A 22090-nucleotide genomic window follows, 5' to 3' on the forward strand; every position below is an offset into this window, starting at 1 on the left:
ATTAGACCTTTATAAGTGTCTATTTTGTGCCAAGTTCTATTTTTATTATGTCTGTAGAGGATGGTCTCTGGTCCATGATGTGTTTTGTGTGTTGTTTTGGGATCAACATGTTCATGGACACCTGTAACCTGCAAACTGCTCCACATCCAACTGCTGTTTCAGCTAATGAGCCCCAGAGGGGTAGCCATCTGTCTCTGCCAGTTTTCTTGTACTATTTTTGTGCCTCCAAATGAAAGCAAATGCTGGTATTAGCTCCAAATGTGCACACTGAGAGCAGAGATTATTATGTTGGAGGCTTCTGGCACTGAGTATATTTGTAGAGTTGCGGGTTAGTTATAGATAGCTATGTTCCAACTCTCAACTTGTCCATTCATTTACATCACATCATGATTTAAATACAGTATACTTAGTGGCATTAACATTATAACTGTAAAGCTTTCCATACATTACTAAACCTGACGTTTTAGGAATGTCATTCTTTTGCCTGGCGTGATTTATTCTATGGTGACATTTTTAAAGGTGACATAAAACTACATACAGTATTTTGGACACACAAAAAAAGGAGGGGACGTGTGTCCGTACATTCTTTTCACAAAGATTGTGCAACTTCAAAAAAGGGGCGTGGGTACATCATGCTGGGTGAGAGCCACATTACCCAGGGGAGTGCCTAGCGCTTCTAAAGCGAAAGGCCACCCCCAAACCTCTTACCCTATAAACACCCTTGCATCGTGGGCAGCACGGTGGCTAAGTGGTTAGCACTTCTGCCTTACAGCACCGGGGGCATGAGTTCGATTCACAACCATGGCCTTATCTGTGAGAAGTTTGTATGTTCTCCCCGTGTTTGCGTGGGTTTCCTCCGGCTGCTCCGGTTTCCTCCCACACTCCAATAGGCTGCTAACAAATTGACTCTAGTCTGTGTCTGTGTCTGTGTGTGTGTGTGTGTGTGTTAGGGAATTTAGACTGTAAGCCTCAATGGGGCAGGGACTGATGTGAATGAGGTCTCTGTACAGCGCTGCGGAATTAGTGGCGCTATATAAATAAATGGTGATGATGAATGGTGAATGTGAATCAGTCATTCCGATTGGTGCATTGTTTATGGGTTACTTACAGATGATGCATAAAACACATTCAAACCTCCCTGGTTTTTAGGGAATTACACGTTTTGACCAGTGACTCGATCTCAAGATTTTTCACCCCCAATCTTCTGGTATAGACACATAAGACAATTACTACATAACTCTGTAGAGATACTAGGATACAAGGATCCTGTCCACAAGAGCTTACAATCTATGTTAAACTATTTATTTCTCTTTTTCATAAAGGACCTCTTGGATTTACATGGACACGGCATTACTGTACGTACGACAAAAGCAACAAAACATTTACAATGAGCGCTTCTGAAACAAAGTCCGGTGGAAAAGTGGTGAGCTGGATTATTTTTCAATTTTCTTTGCATTTCAGAAAGACAATGGCTCTGTGCAGCTTTGTTTCAGCGACTTTGCTAATAAATATTTTTTATTGGATTTTAATGACTCGCCTAAAACACATTAAAGTAGTAGACACTAAACATTGGTAATATAAAGTTATACTAAAGTTAATTATTTTATTTTTATGTTAATTATTTTTATTATAAACTTTCAAACAAAACAACCTGGATAGAGAGATCGTGGAAAAGATAATGAATGCTACACTATTTTTTCATGGTGATATTACAGTAAGAAATATAGGACCACAATGAAATGCTTAAAGAATCAGTGATTATATACTTTCAGGAAAAATATCATTATTATTATTATTCTGTTATCATGTCAATTATATTATATTATATTAAAATGACAATAGGGGGAACTCACAAACGACTCTTCAGAAATAATTCTTACCTTTCTCCTTAAATCTGCACTACTGCCTCCAAAACTATTTTCTGAAGGTGCCCCTTACCCCTATTCGGGGGATTTCTGTTTCCCCAGTGCTCTATCGGTTCCGTAAATCAATAAAGCTGATGATGTCAATAAGAAAATTTTAAAGCTACAATACTACCTAGGAAAATATTTTCCTAATGTGCCCCCCTCCCCTTATCCGGAATCCTGGGGGCCTCTCTGTGTAGCTGTTTATCCCCAGGCTCCTGGTAGAGGGAGGGATCACCTTAGGAAAATATTTTCCTAGGTGGTATTGTGGCTTTAAAATCTTCTTATTAATGCCATGGTATTTAAGGACTTATCTACATTGGTATGTAATTTATTGCCAATGAAATGTTAAAACTACTCATTATACCAGGGGTCAGGGAATTTTTTTTCCTTTTACCCCCAAATATATTTAGATACACCGACGTTACCCCCTTGATTTGAAAGGAAGGAAATCATATATTATTAATTATTGGGATTCAAAATTTTATTGAATCTATTCAAATTTTCTTTGAAAGCTTCAACTTCAAAACTTCAGGTTTTTGAGAAATGATGTTGCTTCATTTTTGATACGAGAGCATCAATATTGGGGCATTTTGATGTCAGAAAAATTTGGATACAGTCTTCAGCGTCCAATCGATTTCTCGGCTTTGTTTTTATGGTCGTTAGAGTGGAAAATCCTTGTTCGCAAAGGTAGGTTGTTGCAAAAGGCAGCAACTTTTTGACTGCCTCCTCATGTGCAATTTTGAATGCCTTTGCAGCTGTTGACATCCAAAAATATGACAGATCTGCTTTGTTTTCAAATGCAATACGTGGTTCATTATTACATCGCAGCTCAAGAAGTGCCTCTGCCAACCCTGGAGGCTCTTCTGGTACAACAGCAATTTCACATTCAAAGGGGTCTACAATCCGACTGACAGCATGTGAATCGGCAGCATTACCCCCAGGAATTTCATTTTTACCCCATTTGGGGTAATTTACCCCTGTTCCCTGACCACTGCATTATACCATTATCAGTGAGAACTTTAATTAATCAGTAAAATAAAAATAAACAATCATTTTAATGGCTTGTAAACATTGTTGAGAATAGCACACCTCACATCCGTGCAGTCATTTTGAAAGAAGCACTTTTAACAAAGTCTATTCACTTTGAATGTAAATAAAGGATATACAAATTATCCACAAAAAATAATTGCTAATTATCGTGGTAATCTGGCCACGCCTCCTTTATGCAAAATGACGTTTCTAAACTTACGGAATTTCATGTCGGAAACACATCTGTTGACTGTTTATGTATTCTTCCTTAAAGATAAGATCATTAATACATTAAAAGAAGGGATAGCCATTGCGCCATTAGGTTCCGTTCGCCCCTCACTCTCAGAGTTACCCTTCGTACTTCATGGAAGGAAGGTCTGAAAAGTTGGCCATGTAGGGTTTAAGTGGGGGCAAAGGTAAAACAGTATTTGTAGAGACAAGACAGGGAGGCAAGACAGGTTCTCGGCATACAATGAATAATATATTACCTGACATTTGCTGCAAAGTATATTAAACTGTAGTTCCACTTTAAGATAAGGTTTTATTTGGGATCAGTAGCAGACGGCCATGGCTGGACCCCCCTTTCTGTTCATGTCTTCACCCCAAATCAATATAGCGTCTCCTGTATGAACAGAAAGGTGGTGCCATCTAGTGGCTGGCACGCTGTAGCACGTGTACATAAAATGTGTACATAAAACCCAAATCATTTGTATAATAACTCTTCTATAGGTATAGATTGAACACTGTGTATGATACAAACCTAAAGCCTCTTGATAAATAAAACAGTATCTGGTTCATGAAGAACTGCACAGAAAAACACAGTCTTTGTTTAAATCCGTCCTTGATCTAATTCATTCATTGATTAATCCTTTATTAAATTGGGCAAGTGCTGGAATAAAACAGACCTAGAATTGCAGACATAAAGTACCCTGTTATGTCTATTTTACTCTACAATATTTATAATTATTATTAGTGTATCTGGCTGGTGATACAATGTAGCAATAAAAAGATTAGATGTGCCTTTAGATTATCAGCAAAATGAGATGAAATGTAATAATGAGTTAATAAATCACATCCACATGCACTGAATACAATGGAGAACATTTGTGTGCAAAGGAAAAAGGTAGTGTTGCCCATAGCAACCAATCAGATTCTACCTGTCATTTTGATAGTATTGTTTAGAAAACAAAAGAAATACATCTGCTATTTAGATTAGTGTAGGGCTTAAGTAAAATGCTACTCTCCAGCTGTTGTAGAACTACAAGTTCCAGCATGCCCTGTCAGTTTGTGGCTGGCTGAACATTTGGATTTTCTAAGAAATACAGCACGTACTTAATGTCTACTTCTGCAGAACTATAAAGTATTCCACGTGTACTACAATTATTATTCCACATCCTAGGATTTACTGCCAATAGGGAGTGAGATTTGCCAAGCAAAAATCTAATCTTCAAGCTCCTGATAAGGACTTCTGAGAGGATATGTATTATCTGAACCTATGCACAGATTGTGAAAGACAGATGTAGCTTTGCTTTGGACAAGAGGCATCTGTCCTGGGGACACCAGAAAAAGGGGGCTCCACATTAGAATTCCTGGTAATGGAGCCTGGATTAGAGAAGATCTAATTTTTTTGTTTTATCTCAGCTCCTTGGTGCGAGACGCCTTTCATCAATGAGGGAATTCTCCATTTTTTTAGTGATTTGCTTCACCAAAGTAATCTTAATATCTACCGGGTGAAATAAAATAAAGGAATCTTTTTTAAAAAATATGATAATAACCTTAGCATTAACATACTATAGCTAACTCTGTACAAATTAGCTCTTGTCCTATATAAGAACCTACCCAAAGCTTCAATCTTACACCAAAGATCAGCCAAAGTATCCTAACCGCAAACGTAACACAAAGACTATCTCAAGCCCATAATGGATTCTGATCCGCAGATTCTAAACACATAATAAACTGCCCTATACATAAAGAAAAACATAGTTTTCTTCTTTTTTGAGAAAACCTGATCTACTCTAAATCGAGTATAGAGCTGCAGGTTTATCAAATCTCTGACCTTCCTAGGTTATTCTACCCAATTACTACCACACTGCACAGTCCACACAAAAATGACATTTATTCTCTTTCTGTGCTCAAATGACCTCACCCCACTTTTTCCCATTGCAGCCCTGCTGGACCATTAATGATATCTGTAGCAATTAGCATCATGTATGAAACCCCTTTTCCCTATAGTATGTAAGCTTGTGAGCCCAGCCCTCTTACCTGTTTTGTTTGTCTGTCTGTTAATAACTGGTCTTGTTGTATTACAGTGTTTGTTCCCAATTGTAAATCACTGCTGCTATATAAATAAATGTTAATAATAATTATTATAACGTTACCCATTTTAGAAAAAGATATGGTGCCTACCAATGTAATGTTTGGCCTGGGCCTGCTGATATCTTGACAATGTCCTGAGCTGTAGCCAGATCTTCCCCAGGAAGGGGGGTAATGGCGCTCTCCCCTGAGAACAGAAGAGCTCCCTGCCGATGTTTGAGGGCAACGTGCTATATCCGTAAGGTCTTGGCATTCTGACAATCATCATCATCATCACCGTTTATTTATATAGCACCACTGATTCCGCAGCGCTGTACAGAGAACTCACTCACATCAGTCTCTGCCCCATTGGAGCTTACAGTCTAAATTCGCTAACATACACACACATAGACAGAGAGAGAGACACAGACTAGAGTCAATTTTGATAGCAGCCAATTAACCTACCAGTATGTTTTTGGAGTGTGGGAGGAAACCGGAGCACCCGGAGGAAACCCACGCAAACACGAGGAGAACATACAAACTCCACACAGATAAGGCAATGGTCGGGAATTGAACTCATGACCCCAGCGCTGTGAGGCAGAAGTGCTAAAAACTTAGCCACCGTGCTGCCCTAACACAATGCAAGGTCATGTGACTCACCCTCTCATTGTGAGGTCTAGAATAAACAGAGCTCCCCCCAATCCTCTTTCCCTGTCCCGTCAGCCAGAGATCTTGTATACCCTGTACGGGGGTTCCCAGCGTACTTCTCCGAAGGAGGGATTGCCCCACAGGTGCTATGTTAGAACTGGCATCCAGATGTCATTGTCCCATGTGGGTGTCAATTAGGTGGTTTGTTTAAACTCAGTTACTACATATCTCCCTACATGTATCGTCCACAATGGGGGTGCCACCCATGACTATATTAACGTTGTCCACTGCCAATGCTGACATCTGAGTATAGAACTGACTTCAGCAGTAATTCACCCACCACACACTATGTATGGATAGGAGAAGCAGCTGGTCCATTTAGGGTCATCCTCGTAGCTTCTTGAGGAGTCAGGACTGGTTGGGTCCAGCTAGGATGATTTACATTGTAGACAGTTCTTGTGTGTTCATGTAGTGTGTGGACCTCATCTTCACTTCTGTTTCTGTCACCAGAATGGGCTGATCTCAAGCTCCCCAGAGATGTTTAAGTTGAAAATGTGTATACGAAGGAAAACGGACTCCATAGACAAGCGGTTCTGCTTTGATATAGAAGTCATAGAAAGGTTTGTTAACGAGCTGCATTCATTACAGGACATTGTGCCTTTTTTTGTCTTTTAAACTTTTTAGATATGTTAAATTGTCTTTAATAAAGAAAAATAATATTTATTTTGTAGTAGAGTAGCATCTATTGTCTACTTAGCTTAGCAATTATATAAAAGTTCTATTTGTAGGTGCCCACACACCCATGCTTTCAAATGGCCAAAAAGAGGCTGCAAACATGTGCACCTTTGCTTGTGTTAGAACACATGCACTCACTTCTACTGTCTGTGAGATGTAAATTACCATAAAACACAAGCCCTGCAAAATACTATAATACTAACTAAGGAAGGATTCCACCATTGAGGGGAGTGGGTGTATGAGCGTCAGGTTAGAAGAGAGATCCGATGCAAGGGTACAACTGACAGCCAGCTCTTGATTTGACGAGGGATGCAGGCAACTATTCAGGATTTGAGGGTTATTTCCACCCATACATCAGATCCCTGTAACTCATGCATCATAACTCAGTCCTTCCAGCAGAGGTCTCCTGTTGCAGTTAGTATTGGACCATGTAATAGGACTGGTATACTGTCTCCCTCTCAAAGGTAGAAAACCCCTTAGATTTGCGATCCATACATTATTATTATTATTATTATTATTATTATCATTTATTTGTTAGGCGCCACAAGGTTTCCGCAGCGCCGCACATAGTACAAACAGTAGACTATACAGGGTATAACAGTACAGAACAATAAACAAAAGTACCAATACTTCAGAAACTCCAGGCAGGCAGATGCAATAGACACGGAGCAGAAGAACGGGTAAGGAGACAGGAGGGAAGAGGGCCCTGCTCAAGCGAGCTTACATCCTAAGGGAGGGTTAAACAGACCAGGCACAAGAGGAGCCAGTTGAGGGAATGGGAGAGAGGGGAGAATGAGTGGAGGAGATGGGGGTTAAGTGGATGGTTGGTAGGCTTTGAGAAAGAGGTGAGTTTTGAGTGCACGTTTGAAGGAGCACAGAGTAGGAGAGAGGCGGATGGAGCGAGGGAGGTCATTCCAGTGAAGGGGGGCTGCACGGGAAAAGTCCTGGATTCTGGAATGGGAAGAGGTGATCAGAGTGGAGGAGAGGCGGCGGTCATTGGCCGAGCGCAGGGAGCGGGTGGGAGTGTGAATGGAGAGGAGGTTAGAGATATAAGGGGCAGTAGAGTGGGAGAGAGCCTTGTAAGTGGTGGTGAGGAGTTTGAAAAGAATTATGTAGGGGAAGGGGAGCCAGTGTAGGGCAAGGCAGAGAGGGGAGGCAGAGGAGGAGCGGCGTGAGAGGTAGATGAGTCTTGCGGCCGCATTGAGTATAGAGCGGAGGGGGGAGAGACGGGAGTGGGGGAGGCCGGTGAGGAGGAGGTTGCAGTAATCCAGGCGGGAGATGATGAGTGCGTGTATGGTGGTTTTGGTGGCCTCCTGAGAGAGAAAGGGACGGATGCGGGCGATGTTGCGTAGTTGGAAGCGACAGGCTTTGGCAAGAGAATGAATGTGGGGGGCAAAAGAGAGAGAGGAGTCAAGGGTGACACCCAAGCAGCGGAGTTGGGTGACAGAGGAGATGGTAGTGTTGTTAACGACAATGGAGAGGTCACGGTGGGATGGGAGGCTGGGAGGAGGAAAGACAATGAGTTCAGTTTTGGAAATGTTGATTTTGAGAAAGCGCTCCGACATCCAGGAGGAGATGGCGGAGAGGCAGTCAGATACCTGAGCGAGGAGGGTGGAGGAAAGATCAGGTGAAGAGATGTAAAGTTGAATATCATCAGCATAAAGGTGATACTGAAGGCCAAAGGAGGAGATGAGAGCACCAAGGGAGGAAGTATAGAGCGAAAAGAGTAGAGGGCCGAGAACGGAGCCCTGTGGGACTCCTACAGCGAGAGGGTAGGGGGAGGAGGAAGAACCAGACATGGATACAGAGAAGGAGCGGTTAGCGAGGTATGAGGTGAACCAGGCGTGGACAGAACCAGAGAGGCCAAGAGAGAGAAGAGTTTGCAGCAGGAGGGGGTGATCCACGGTGTCAAAGGCTGCGGAAAGGTCAAGGAGGATGAGTGGGGAGAAATGACCCTAACATCTAACCCATAAATAGACAGTTCAGCAGCAGAGGCCCAATGGCCCGAACCTCCTATCTGTCTACAGAGCGACTGTTGGGAATTGTGAGACTATAAAACACCATCTTCCCACATCTACTTCACTAACTCTTCTTGTGTTTTGCAGGCAAGGGATTATAACACTTCAGGCGCTGTCTGAGGCAAACAGAAAGCAGTGGCTGGAGGCCATGGACGGAAAGGAACCAGTAAGATATTTTATGCTTTAGCCGTGAAATGACATTTCTATATAACACTGTGTTCTCAGCACTGCCTTACTGTATGAGGGGGCTAACATAGCACAGCTAACTATGGAGCAGCGGGACTTGGGACGGGTCATGGTGGGGGCATGGCCGCACCCCTGGGGCTTGCACTATTGAAGCATTAATCTGCCCCTTGCACCCCTCCCAGCACCCATTCATTGCCAGGTGCCCCAGTGGCACGTAGGCCCCATTCACCTCTGCTCTGTGCCGCCTAAATCGGGCCACCGCCACCAAGCAAAACAAACTGTCCCAGACAGATGCCTTGTGATGTCAGTAAAACATAACTGGGGGAACCTTACCTACTGTGTATTTAATGGATCATTATACCTATAACACAGATTTGTACAGGTTAAGACTTTCCTGTGCGTAGCTGACGTCCTGTCTGTTGAAGGATGCAGACATCGAACGATAAACAAGATCAGTAGCTGGTACTACATAAATGCTAAACTTCTCACGTTCTCCCCAGCTAGACGAACATTATACAGTATATTCTGTGTGTGTGTGTGTGTGTGTGTGTGTGTATATCTCTCTCTCTCTCTGTATATATATATATATATTTATTTGTTTATTTTTGTAGTCATAATTTGTAGCTTTTATTTAACACAACTAGCTATTTGATATAGATTGAGAGTTGTGTACAGTATAAGGAGAATTGTACTTTGCAGTTGGTCTTTATTGAATAACTGTAACATTTCTGGGCACAGACCTTTAAAAACTGTGTCTCTCTCTGTAACTTACATGCCAACCATATACTGTATGTAATATATAAACCTAAAGAAGCTCTATTTGTATTTTTATAGCCAGATTTGATGTTTTTCTGGGCCAGAATCTTCCATACTTGCCATCATTGAGTTGTAGCCCTCCGGGAGATCCCAAAGGGCGGGGCGCTGTGAATCGCACCATGTTGGCGCCGCCCACACAACAAAGACGTCATTTTGTTTCGGAGCCAAAAGGACGCGATTCACAGCCAATCTCGTCATTAAGGCTACTGACGAGCAGGAGGCGGGAGAGTGGGCAAGTAGGATATTTTCCCAGTAAAAATCGTAGAAGAGGGAGCGAGATGTGAATTAGCTAAGTCATAGTTACCTACTCTCCTGGAATATCTGGGAGACTCCCGAAATAGGGGAAGACCTCAGATATCCTGTATGTAAATATGGCTCTAGTGGGATTACAGACTGCGCTGTAATGCTGCTAAGCATTGGAAAATCAAAGCAATTTTGGAAAAAAAACAACAAGTCTTAAAACAACATGTTCCAAGAAGAAGATGTTATTATAATAATGTTTTTATCTGAAGAGACATTTTTACTGACAGTCTACAGAAAAAAAATCAGTTCAAAAAATTAAAATATTAGAAATCAAAAATATTGTTTAGAAAGGTCATTATGAGGGAGAAGTGCGCCCTTGTCTTGTAGTACACGCTAACGGCTGCTTTTGACAAAGGCTGGCAGAGTGTTAGAGAGGTCATTTGGAGCTTGGTGTTAGAGGGCAGTGTCTGGTTTATTGTTAGTTGGTTACTTAATAGCATTAGACAAGTTACTCTTGTTCGTCTCCTCTTTTAAACTTCTCCCTCCTGTCGCCGTTGAAAGCTGCTATTAAAGGAAGAGCACCGTACAACTCATCTGTCTGGGTATTTTACATCTGCCTTTACTTTGCCTTATTTCCTATATCATACACACTATACTCCATAAAGGTGCACTACCACCTATGTGGCGGAACTGTTACATTCATTGTGTGTGTCGAGGACCAATCAGAAGCCACAATCTCTGTCATTGGTCCTCCCAATCACACCCCCTGCCCATAGCATCACACAGAGAATGACCAGTGAATCTGCAGCAAGGATCAGCCCCTGGTGCTCTGGGGAATGACGCCCTGGATAGGGGGATTTTTCAGATTTTAAGTAATTTTTTAATACAAATTTACATTTGCAAAACACAAGTTTTAAAAACAATTTAGCAATATTTCCTAGTTTGCGGCATATTTAGAGACCAAACCACTAAGTTTGGGAGGTGATTCATTAATACATCAGCGTCCTTGCCCAAGTCAGATATAGATATATATATATATATACAAGTTAACCCGTGCATGATACTCATGCATTCTAGTCAAATCAAGCTACTTAAGGTGTTAAAAAGGTTCTTGTCATGCATTTGGGCCTAGCCCAGGCCTCCTCAGGGGAAGAGCGTTACTTCCCGACTCAAGCGCCCTTTTTTAACGTGGTTTTGTCCACATGTCACCACCTCATCATTTTTCTCCATCACCTCATCCTTCATCTTCATCGCCACATCCTTCATCAAGCTACTTAAGGTGTTAAAAACTCCCCACTGTCACCCCCGGCAACCACCAACCACTCCCAACTGTCACTTCTCCTTCAAGAAATATATAGGTCAGTGTATAACTCTGCCCAGCAGGTGGCGCTGCAGCTTGGTTTTTTTTTTTTCACACACGCCACTAGGCATTTATATAGTAGATATATATATATGTATATTTATTTATATGTCATATAGCATAGTTGCCCTGCTCTTGCGGAATGTCCGGGAGACCCCCGAATTTTTGGGAGCTCTCCCAGACTCCCAGGAGAGCAGGGCAACCTTCCGTTTCCCGCCCTCTACGTTGGTGAAGTGGGTGGGGGTGGGGCTAAATGTGGCATTCTGGCCCAACCCCCTGTTGTGATAGGTTGATATTGGTAAAGTTTGCCTGGGGCCTAACAACAAGATTCGCATGCCACAACTGACCTCCTGCCGGAGATCTTGCTGCTAAAGTTGGCAAGTATGTTATATAGCAATGCCATTGATCCTGTTGTTATGAATCACAGCGCGTGTTTCACTGAAGCATAAGTCAAAATTAGGTTAATAGTAAAGTTTATTAAGAGTTACACAGGTGACTGGCAGTTTAGCAGAGCCCTTAGGCTGGTAACAAACCAGAGTGCACAGGAACAGTGCAGTATAGGTGAAATCATGATATGGAGTGGCAGGATTACAGGGTAAAAGCTGAAAGGTGCAATGGTGAAACAGTCCAGTGAGACAGCAAGCAGCCAGCATCAGGGATATGAAGAGATGCAGGAAAACAGGAACAAACTGGTGAGACACTGATATAAAGACTGGAGGCAAGCTTGAGATCAGGACAACAATCTGTACATAGGAACAAACAAACAATGACCAACAATGCACAGAGCAAGAGGCAGGAATATAAAGCAGGGGAGCAGGTGATCAGATTAACCTGTCATAGCTAGAAAGTCCACAGGTGTGGTACACAAAGTCTAGAACAGCACCCACACATGTTCAGGACACAGGACATAATGATAAAGTGTACTGAACAATGTATACACGGCAAGGAATATATACAAGGCAGTCTCATGAATATTGGTTCTGGCCATTGTGTGTACACAGAACTGGTGCATTTTAAATGCAGGTTTCTACAGGTTAATAAATGTTTCTTTTTAATTGTGAATTCCTGTCCTGGACCAGAGGAATAAAGGCAGTCTGGGTGATGAAACAGGACGGGATGATAGATTGTATGTTACACAGCGCTCTGATGATAGACTGACAATTCAGACAGTAACCAGGAGCTCTGTGTTCCAATATATAATCAGCACATGAAACACACATATAAATTTCCGGATAAATAACAGACTTTATTTTCAGCTAGTAAAAAGGAAAAATAAATGTATCAGGTAAATTAAAATTGTAAACCCTTGTACTGAAATAGAAGCTATTTTAAAATAAATGTTTTGTTGAGCTCAAGTCTAGTCTAGAATTAGGGGCTGGGGGGTAGGGGGCATCTGCCCTCCGGTCCGCTCCCATAGTGGGCTACCTTGGGCTGGGTCACTGGGCCACCTGCATTTTTTCCCTTTAAAATGTTCCTAATACACTGCTGAGTGGAGTCTTGCCCCCTGGGCTATAAATTCCCAGCGCTCCCTTGGAAAGAGTGGCCCCAATGCGTCATTTATCAGGCGTCGGTAGCATTCAGAGTCCCAGTACAGTCAGCTATTCACACCGAAATTGAACCTGTCATCAGATGAATAATATAGATTGAATCCAGCTGAAAGCCTGCCTCCATTAGAGGCCAATATTAGCTGGATGGTAGTGTTTTTGGGACCTTGGAAAGTAAGTGGCCTTTCAGAAAGTGTGTGTCTCTCCATTTTAAATCACAGTTGATGGCTGTACACAAAAAGGGTATTTTACAAACCACAGAAGTGTAGAACCGAAGTGCTGATCTGTAATGTCAGACGTCTGCTTGTGGGTAACTGACCTCTTTCTCTCCAAGTCTCTTAACCTTCTCGCTATCACTGAAACCTGGCTCACCTTTTCTGACACCGTCTCACCTGCAGCTCTCTCCTATGGGGGCCTCTCCTTCACCCACTCCACCAGGCCGGATGGGCGTCAGGGTGGCGGAGTGGGCCTCCTCCTATCCCCTAACTGCACTTTCAAGGTCATCCCCACTGAACCTTCCCTCTCTTTCTCCTCCTTTGAAGTACACTCCATCCGTCTCTTTTCCCCCATCCACCTCCGCATCTCTGTTATCTACCGTCCCCCCGGCCCCACCTCCCTTTTCCTGGACAACTTCTCTGCCTGGCTCCCACACTACCTTTCCTCTGACCTCCCCTCCATCATACTTGGTGACTTTAACATCCCCATTGATAACTCGTCTGACCCTGCCACCATCAAACTTCTCGCCATTTCCAGCTCCCTAGGCCTCACTCAGTGGACCTCCTCCCCCACCCACTGTCTTGGTCACTCCCTGGACCTTGTCTTCTCTTATCTCTGCGATCTCACTGAATTCTCCAACTCTCCCTTCCCACTCTCTGACCACCATCTCCTCTCCTTCACTCTGTCCTCCTCCCCTGCTCCCACCTCGCCTAAAGCTACCTTCACTAGGCGCAACCTTGAGGCTATCGACCCCATCTCCTTCTCCTCCTCTCTTGATACTCTCCTATCACCGCTTCCCTCCCTGGACTGCCCTGACCAGGCATCCTCTCTCTACAACCTCTCCCTCACTACTGCCCTAGACGCTGTCGCCCCAGCCTCTTCTATCCGCCAGCGCCGCCTCATTCCCCAACCCTGGCACTCCAAACTCACCCGCTTCCTCCAAAGGTGCTCTCGCACTGCTGAACGCCTCTGGAGGAAATCTCGCTCCCTGGCCGACTTCCTTCACTTCAAATTTACACTCACCTCATTCTGCTCCGCCCTCTCCCTGGCTAAACAATCCTTCTTCAAGTCCCTGATTTCCTCTCAGTCCTCCAATCCCCGCCGCCTCTTTGCCACCTTCAACTCCCTCCTCTCTCCCCCTCCCCCTCCTGTCCCGCCCTCCCTCTCCGCTTCTGACTTCACCACTTTTTTCTCTTCTAAAATTGAGATCATCCGACTGAACATTTCCTCATCCCATCCCTCTCCCGCCCCCTCATCCTTTCTCTCTCCAACAACCTACTCTGGTGCTCCTTCTGCCCCACTTCGGGTGATGAAGTTCGCTCCCTCATTCTTTCCTCTCCACCCTCCACCTGTCCTCTCGACCCTATCCCCTCTAACCTCCTTTGCTCTCTCTCTCCCACTGCCTGCTCTTACCTTGCTCACCTTTTCAACCTATCACTCTTCTCTGGTGTAGTCCCCTCTTCATTTAAACACGCTCTTATCTCTCCCATCCTCAAAAAACCTAATCTTGACCCCACCTCTCTTGCAAACTATCGCCCTATCTCACTTCTTCCCTTTGCCTCCAAATTACTTGAGAGGATTGTCTGTTGCCACCTCACTAGACACCTCTCGGACAATTCCCTCCTCGACCCTCTTCAATCCGGTTACCGCCCCCTCCACTCCACCGAAACTGCCCTGGCCAAAGTTACTAATGATCTACTTTTAGCCAAATCTAAGGGTCACTTCTCCCTGCTCATCCTCCTTGACCTCTCTGCGGCCTTCGACACCGTGGACCACCCCCTCCTGCTACAAACACTTCTCTCTCTTGGCCTCTCTGGATCTGTCCTTGCCTGGTTCACCTCATACCTCGCTAACCGCTCCTTCTCAGTATCCACTTCTGGCTCCTCCTCCACCCCCTTCCCTCTCCCTGTTGGTGTCCCTCAGGGCTCTGTTCTTGGCCCTCTACTCTTTTCGCTCTACACCTCCTCCCTGGGGGCTCTCATCTCCTCATTCGGTCTTCAGTATCACCTTTACGCTGACGACATCCAACTCTACATCTCCTCGCCTGATCTCTCCTCCTCCCTCCTCTCTCGTGTATCTGACTGCCTCTCTGCCATTTCCTCCTGGATGTCATTGCGCTTTCTCAAAATTAACATCTCCAAAACTGAACTGATTGTCTTTCCTCCCCCTAGACTCCCCGCCCACCACATCCTCTCTATCACTGTTAACAATACCACCATCTCCTCTGTCACCCAACTCCGCTGCCTGGGCGTTACCCTCGACTCCTCTCTCTCCTTTGCCCCACACATCCAATCCCTCGCCCAAGCCTGTCGCTACCAGCTACGCAACATTGCCCGCATCCGGCCCTTCCTCTCCCAGGATGCCACCAAAACTATCATCCACGCACTCATCATCTCCCGCCTTGATTATTGCAACCTCCTTCTTACCGGCCTCCCCCATTCCCATCTCGCCCCCCTCCGCTCTATACTCAATGCGGCTGCAAGACTTATCTTCCTTTCTCGCCGCTCCTCGTCTGCCTCCCCTCTCTGCCTTGCCCTACACTGGCTCCCCATTCCTTACAGAATCCTCTTCAAACTCCTGACCGTCACTTACAAGGCTCTCTCCCAGTCTACTGCTCCCTATATCTCTAACCTCCTCTCCATTCACACCCCTGCCCGTTCCCTGCGCTCGGCCAATGACCGTCGCCTCTCCTCCACTCTGATCACCTCTTCCCACTCCAGAATCCAAGACTTCTCCCGTGCTGCCCCCCTTCACTGGAACGACCTCCCTCGCTCCATCCGTCTTTCTCCCAATCTGTCCTCCTTCAAGAGGGCACTCAAAACTTACCTGTTCCTAAAGGCTTACCAACCTTCCACCTAACCTCCCCTCCACCTGTTCTTCCCCTCTCTCCTCCCGCCCCCTGTTCTCTCCCCACTTCTTCAACTTGCTCCCTGTGTGCCTGTGTTCTGTCTACCCTCCCTTAGGATGTAAGCTCATTTGAGCAGGGCCCTCTTCCCTCTGTTCTGCATACCTGCTCTTCTGCTCCGTCTTTACTGCATTAGCCTGCTTGGAGTCTCTGAAGTTTTGGTATCTTTTGTTAACCGTTTGTGATGTGTTACCTTGTTTAGTCTACTGTTTGTGCTGTGTACGGCGCTGCGGAACTCTTGTGGCGTCTAATAAATAAAGGATAATAATAATAATAATAATAACTGCACCCAGGTGTACAGAGAAGCTCATGGATTACATAGGGGGGTCTGAAGGAGTAGGACGGTCTTTGCTGAGTGTGGATTTGCACTGAAGTTGAATTAAATTTAGTTGGACATTAATTTAATGAGATAAAGGGGTGGAGACGGCAGATTTACGGGGCGTTACCTGCTTTGCGGGACAGCGCACAGCATTTCTTCCACTAGAGAACTTGTATCTCTGCAGTAAAGCGCGTTTCACCATAGTAATTAAAAGCTTCAAACACTAAATACCGAGGTCCCATCTGTCTGATGATTAATATGAGACACAAATGAGACTAAATCCGGGAATATTTCAAAACAAATACAAAAAAGGTTACATCAATGCAGTGGAAATAGATCAGACGTTGATGTGTGCCGGTGTGTATGACCATGACCTGTGAAATGCGCTAGCAGGGAAGAATGTGCGCTTTTAAGTATTATAGGGCCGCAGTGTTTTCTGGTTCATAACTTACCTTATTACTGTTCACTGTTCATTATAAATAATTGCTAAACAACTTTAAAAAATTGAAAAGAGTTAAATAAAAAGTAAAGATTAAAATACCCAGTATACAATCCTACCACCACTTCAACACATGTGTGGTATCATTATTATTATTATTATTATTATTTATTTATTAATTTATAATGCGGCACAGATTCTGTAGCGCTGGATACAGAAGCAAGTAACAAATAGATGAAGTGATGCACATAAGTAGCACAGGTTAGTGTAAGATGCAATGGGGACTCACACAGAGTGTTCAGATAAAGACGTGACAGGACGTACGAGGAGTCAGGCAGCAGACAGACGAGAGCCGGCTGATTACATTATTAGGTCTTGCAATAACCGCACATTACTTCCAAAATGCAATTATGAAAATGAAAAAATAAATTAAAATTAAAGTTGATTCTGATGAAACGAGTGATCCAGAAACTTTCTTTGGACAGGAGGAGGAGGGGAGGGGGGGGGGGGGAGGACTTTCTGGCTATTAATACTATCTATTTTCCTATTTTAGATATACACGCTTCCAGCAATCATCAGCAAAAAGGAAGAGAGTAAGTTCTGTGTGTTTCTCTTCTGCAAAATGTTATAAGTGCCAAATAGTTTAGGGGAGAGAACAGATTAGGAGCCACAAGGTCGTCTTGGATGGTGTGGTATTCAGGCTGGCGATGGATAAGAACGTATGCCGCTCATTACCTGTAGTTTCCTATTTCACTTTAAACCTGAAATGACAGGCGGTTGTTGGGGGCTATTGATTGGTTATGGCCACTGCTATCCACAGCTTACATTGTGCATGTGTATAAATATCTGGTGTAGACATGAAAGAACAGTGCTGTGTATACAGTAGGCACAGGGTAGTGTACATTGCTGGCACGGGGTATTGCTGTGTATATTGCACTGTGTTCTGCTCTATTGAAATGGAATTAATACACTTTGGCTGCCTGCAGATAGATGGTATGATCCATCGGCAGAAGTACCCCAATTACCATCCATACAATACAGGGCAAATAATATTGTCAGGCACATGTTGCATAGACATCTCCAAATGCCAGCGTCAGATGCCTACTTCTGGCGTTATGTAACAGATACATCCATCTCCCCTATTGATAACCCCAATAACATAACGCCCTGCACCCCCCCCCCCCCCACTTACTTAGGAAGTGGTTCCTCCTGGAACCTTCATATCATGTTACTTTCAGGATGTTCTTTCTAGATTCCGTAGTCCTGACGGAACACGAGGGTTATGATGGAGCTCACATAAGTTATGAATGACCGCAGAAATTAGGAGAGCTCAGAGGCTTTTAACCTGGAGCAGAAGCTCTGTTGGGTGAGTGGTTCAGACCTGTGAGATCTTAGCTCTCATAGGTCAGGATACCGCGATAGCAGCAGGGACGGCAGATGGGCCGCTGTCAAGCTGCCAGTGCACAGATCCTTTTGATGTGAACAGGAACAATGCTGCTCAGTTACCCATCTTAGCAGGGACGTTGGAAGACGTCCCCTATGCTATATATGTTTGGGGGCAAATACATAAAGAAGGTTGTCTGCTTTTTGATCACCCCTTTGACTGTAACTCCCAGGGCGTTGTACAGATGTCAGCTCATGGATTACATCAATCATTGTGTTTATAATAATGACATTTTCCTTTCTTTATAGTGTTTTTAAATGAAGCCGGCTTCAACTTTGTAAGAAAATGTATCCACTCTGTGGAGACGAGAGGTGAGGGCTCAGTCTGTGTTTTCTACCATTAATACCAATCAAAAACATGAAATGTAAAATATTGTCTCCATTGCGTTGAGGTATCATCAGATCTCACAGTGTGTTTCCAATAACTCGTACTTTACATCTCAGTGTGCACTGTCTGATCATAAGTGATCCCCAGTGTTTCTAGTATTCTAATATAATCACCATCGGAATTTAACATCATTTAAATAGATCTCTAGCTAATGTATGGTAGTAGTGTAAAATGAGCTTTATTAGTTGATTTTAATAATATATTTCAAAGTACATTGTGAACGCTTTGTAAGTACAACAAGCGTTATTAATACTTAGACTATACAGTATGTTTCAGTGCCTACACTGTTAAAGGCGTCAACACTTATAGAAATACACATACGTTTGTTTCCAAAACATTATGGGGTAAATTCATTTGTCGACTGGTGCGGTAAGGAACCTCCGCTGATTTTTCATCGCACCTCACAGTGTGTCTCTGTGTACTGTACCAGAGACACATTGTGCTGAATTGAATCTCTCCCTATGAAGTTTATATAAAACTGGATGATCCAGGTCGTCCTATTGATGGAGGCGATAGCGTGCTGAGTTTTGCAGAATTATCCAAATTACAGACATTGGCCCTGATTCATTAAGGAGAGTAAAGCAAAAAAAAAAAAAAGAGTAACTTTGCACCTGGGCAAAACCATGTTGCATTGGAGGGGAGGTATATTTAAAATGTGGGGATAGATTTATAGTTGGGGTAGGACATGTCCTAGATCACCTTTACATTTCAGTGTAAAAATAAATCGATCAAGTATTTGCTACATGAAAAAGCAGCCACTTTCCTTACATGCAAAATAATAAACTAAATTGCACCCCTTGCATTGCAACATGGTTTTGCCAAGGTGAATCAGGCCCATTATGTGTAACTATGCCTATTTTACATTGTGTCATTTCTTCTAAATCCACCTTTTTACATATCTCCATAAAGTTAGCCCTCTTCTGTGCTGATAGAAATGTGTACTGGTAGGAGAAAGAAACTCTCAGTATCGTCATCAAACTGATTTCAGATTTCACCACTTTGGTTATAACGATCACGGAAGATTGGGTTGGGTACGCAGTGTCGACAATGGAAATGTTGGCAGTTATCCTGTCAACATGAAAATGTGGACAGGCTAAATCTGACACTTTCATTCAGGTGACAGCTTCAAAATGTCGACAGTGTGACCCGCTGGCATTGTGTCTGTTAATGTCAGCATTGTGATTGTCGACAATCACACTGTCAACATTTTGAATCTGTCACCAGAATGGGAGTGTCGGCATTTAGTCTGTCAACATTTCCATTGTTGGACAATTGACCACATCCCCATAAGATTAAGGTCTCTAGACATGTTCCAAAGCAATGCTTTATTTAAATAATACCTGAGGTGTTTTAGCAGGAAGTACATCAGAATCAGGGAGATGAATAGTTATATCTGATTTTCTGAAGAATAGTAAATGTGTGATTAACTGTACATTTTAATTTTGCTTTTGCTCAGACTGTAATGCGATCGTTAGATTTTTTCATAACTATTTGTCATAGCCAGTAATTCTCTCTTAATCTGTGTCTTCTCTTTCTGTATTTCCAGGCATCACTATTTTGGGACTTTACAGAATTGGAGGCGTTAATTCTAAAGTTCAAAAGTTGATGAATACAGTTTTCTGTAAGTATAAAAATAAACTGCTAGAAAATCATTTTAATTTTATTAAGTGGAAAATATTGAAATGTTGTCTTTTCCAGTTACAATCTGTGGTTTTGGTAGTTTCTTACAAAACTCCTGTTAGTCCCTTCACTGGTATGGTATGTGATTACAGAGTCCTAAGTTGGGCAGCTGAAAAACTATTTTAAAAGAAGTGAAAAATTAAAATAAAAAACAGTAGTACCACATATGACCACCGGGTGGAGATGCAGAGCAAATCAATTCAAAGTATATATTTGCTGTACAGTAGTTTGTAGACTATGCTAGGTCAGTATTCACATTTACCATAGTTGTTTGTATATTATATTTTTGTGCCTATATTGTGATGTGGAGTTTGATAAAATGGGTGAATGAATTATGTTCATTGTAGCTCTATTGATGATAGAGTCAAGAGTGTCGTTTTATCAAAGATGTTGGTAAACCAATAAATCAGTTAATAATAATAACGATGATGTGCAAAAGATTTGGGTCAGGACCCCTGATTAAGTAAATCTTTAAAATGTATATTACCCCTTTAAAGGATAATTCAGATTTTTTGAGTACTTAAATTTGCCTGGGGTCCGATGTTCACGAGGTTCAGCGTTCCTCCCCCCTGACATCTTGCACCTTCCTAACGGTGGCCTGCTGGTACCTATGCACTCCAGCTGAAGGTGTATTGTCAGTGGACTACGGAAAATGGGTCGGTAGAAGCAAAGAGAGCGAGGCAGACATCGCAGGATGTCTCTACCGACAATACGCCTTCAGCGGGACGCTCAACCTCCGGTGAGTAAATATTTGGGATGGGGTATAACGTCTGATATACTGTATGGAATTATTTTTTCATTGATATAATTAGCATTGTACCACTTTTATATATCACTTTATCTCCCTAGTAGCAGACAACCTACAAAAGACGGGGTCCTCTCTCACTATGAACATGATTTTTAAAACATTTTAACCAGATTCCCTAAAAGAACGATGTGACCTGTTAAACACTTAAAACCTTCCACCGTGATAAGAGTGTCGGTACATACCTCGGTAAACTTAGCTTGTTAGTATGATCTGGACTATTGCACACACCTCATTAACCACAGCTGTAATTGTGTGATAACTATACCAGGCTGAGAAGACATCACATAATATTAAGGACAGGCTGACATTGTCAGATGACAGGACACATCTCTGCTCCTCTAAGTGATGCACTTATCCATGCTCTATTCAGAAACATTTTTAGCTGAAACTTGGAGCGAGATTCACTTCTAAAGTTATTGTTGCAAATTTTCTCATTCATGTAATGTACGGTCTAGAACTTTACAAACTTTGAAATTAAAATGAAGTTTGGGCAAATAAATCTTAATTATTTTTAAAATTTAAAGACTTAATATTATTATTTGTTTGTTTGTATAGCGCCAAATATAGCTGTAAAAATATGTAATCATTCACATTTGACCTTGTCTCATTGGAGTTTACAATATAATATTACCGTTACTACGGTAAATGATGCGCTGATTTTTGCTCGCAGCTCCCTAAGCCATTAAAATGAGCATACTGACGATAATGATGCGCACCCTGCGTTGTTCTAAAGAACAATGCGGGGAATTAAATCTCCCCCAATGAGCGTTGCAGATATAGACTTAACATTAGCTGATCTGAGTAGAGGACTTCTAGGGTACTCCCCGATCTCAGCTATATGGAACATAAACAGTATACAGTGTATGGTTCACGATGACTCAGGAACATAACAGGGAATAAATAGGCAACAGAGATAGTACAATATTGTTCAAAACATGTTTTTATTTTTATGCAATAATGATGAAAAAGCCTTATCTGTGTATACAGAGGTGGTTGTAGTAGTCTTCTACTTGTCGCCCAGTGTGATCCGCATGGAAGTACAGGAGAGAGTCAATAGGACTAAAAAAATACAGTTTTCAGAGTCAAACGATCCAGCGACATCTACCCTGCACAG

General features: G+C 42.9%; 1 protein-coding gene across 2 annotated transcripts in view; it reads left to right on the plus strand.

The window, feature by feature from the left end:
• Positions 1-22090, plus strand: part of ARHGAP42 (Rho GTPase activating protein 42) — a 293945-nt gene that overhangs the window by 246967 nt on the left and 24888 nt on the right. For both annotated transcript variants that reach the window (XM_075198773.1, XM_075198774.1), the window contains exons 9-14: positions 1323-1423; positions 6387-6496; positions 8717-8795; positions 17211-17250; positions 18350-18412; positions 20035-20109. In XM_075198773.1, the coding sequence (XP_075054874.1) occupies positions 1323-1423; positions 6387-6496; positions 8717-8795; positions 17211-17250; positions 18350-18412; positions 20035-20109 (468 nt within the window). The remainder of the gene's footprint in view (positions 1-1322; positions 1424-6386; positions 6497-8716; positions 8796-17210; positions 17251-18349; positions 18413-20034; positions 20110-22090) is intronic.

This window comes from Mixophyes fleayi, chromosome 2 (genome assembly GCF_038048845.1).
Source record: "Mixophyes fleayi isolate aMixFle1 chromosome 2, aMixFle1.hap1, whole genome shotgun sequence".
NCBI classification, from domain to species: domain Eukaryota; kingdom Metazoa; phylum Chordata; class Amphibia; order Anura; family Limnodynastidae; genus Mixophyes; species Mixophyes fleayi.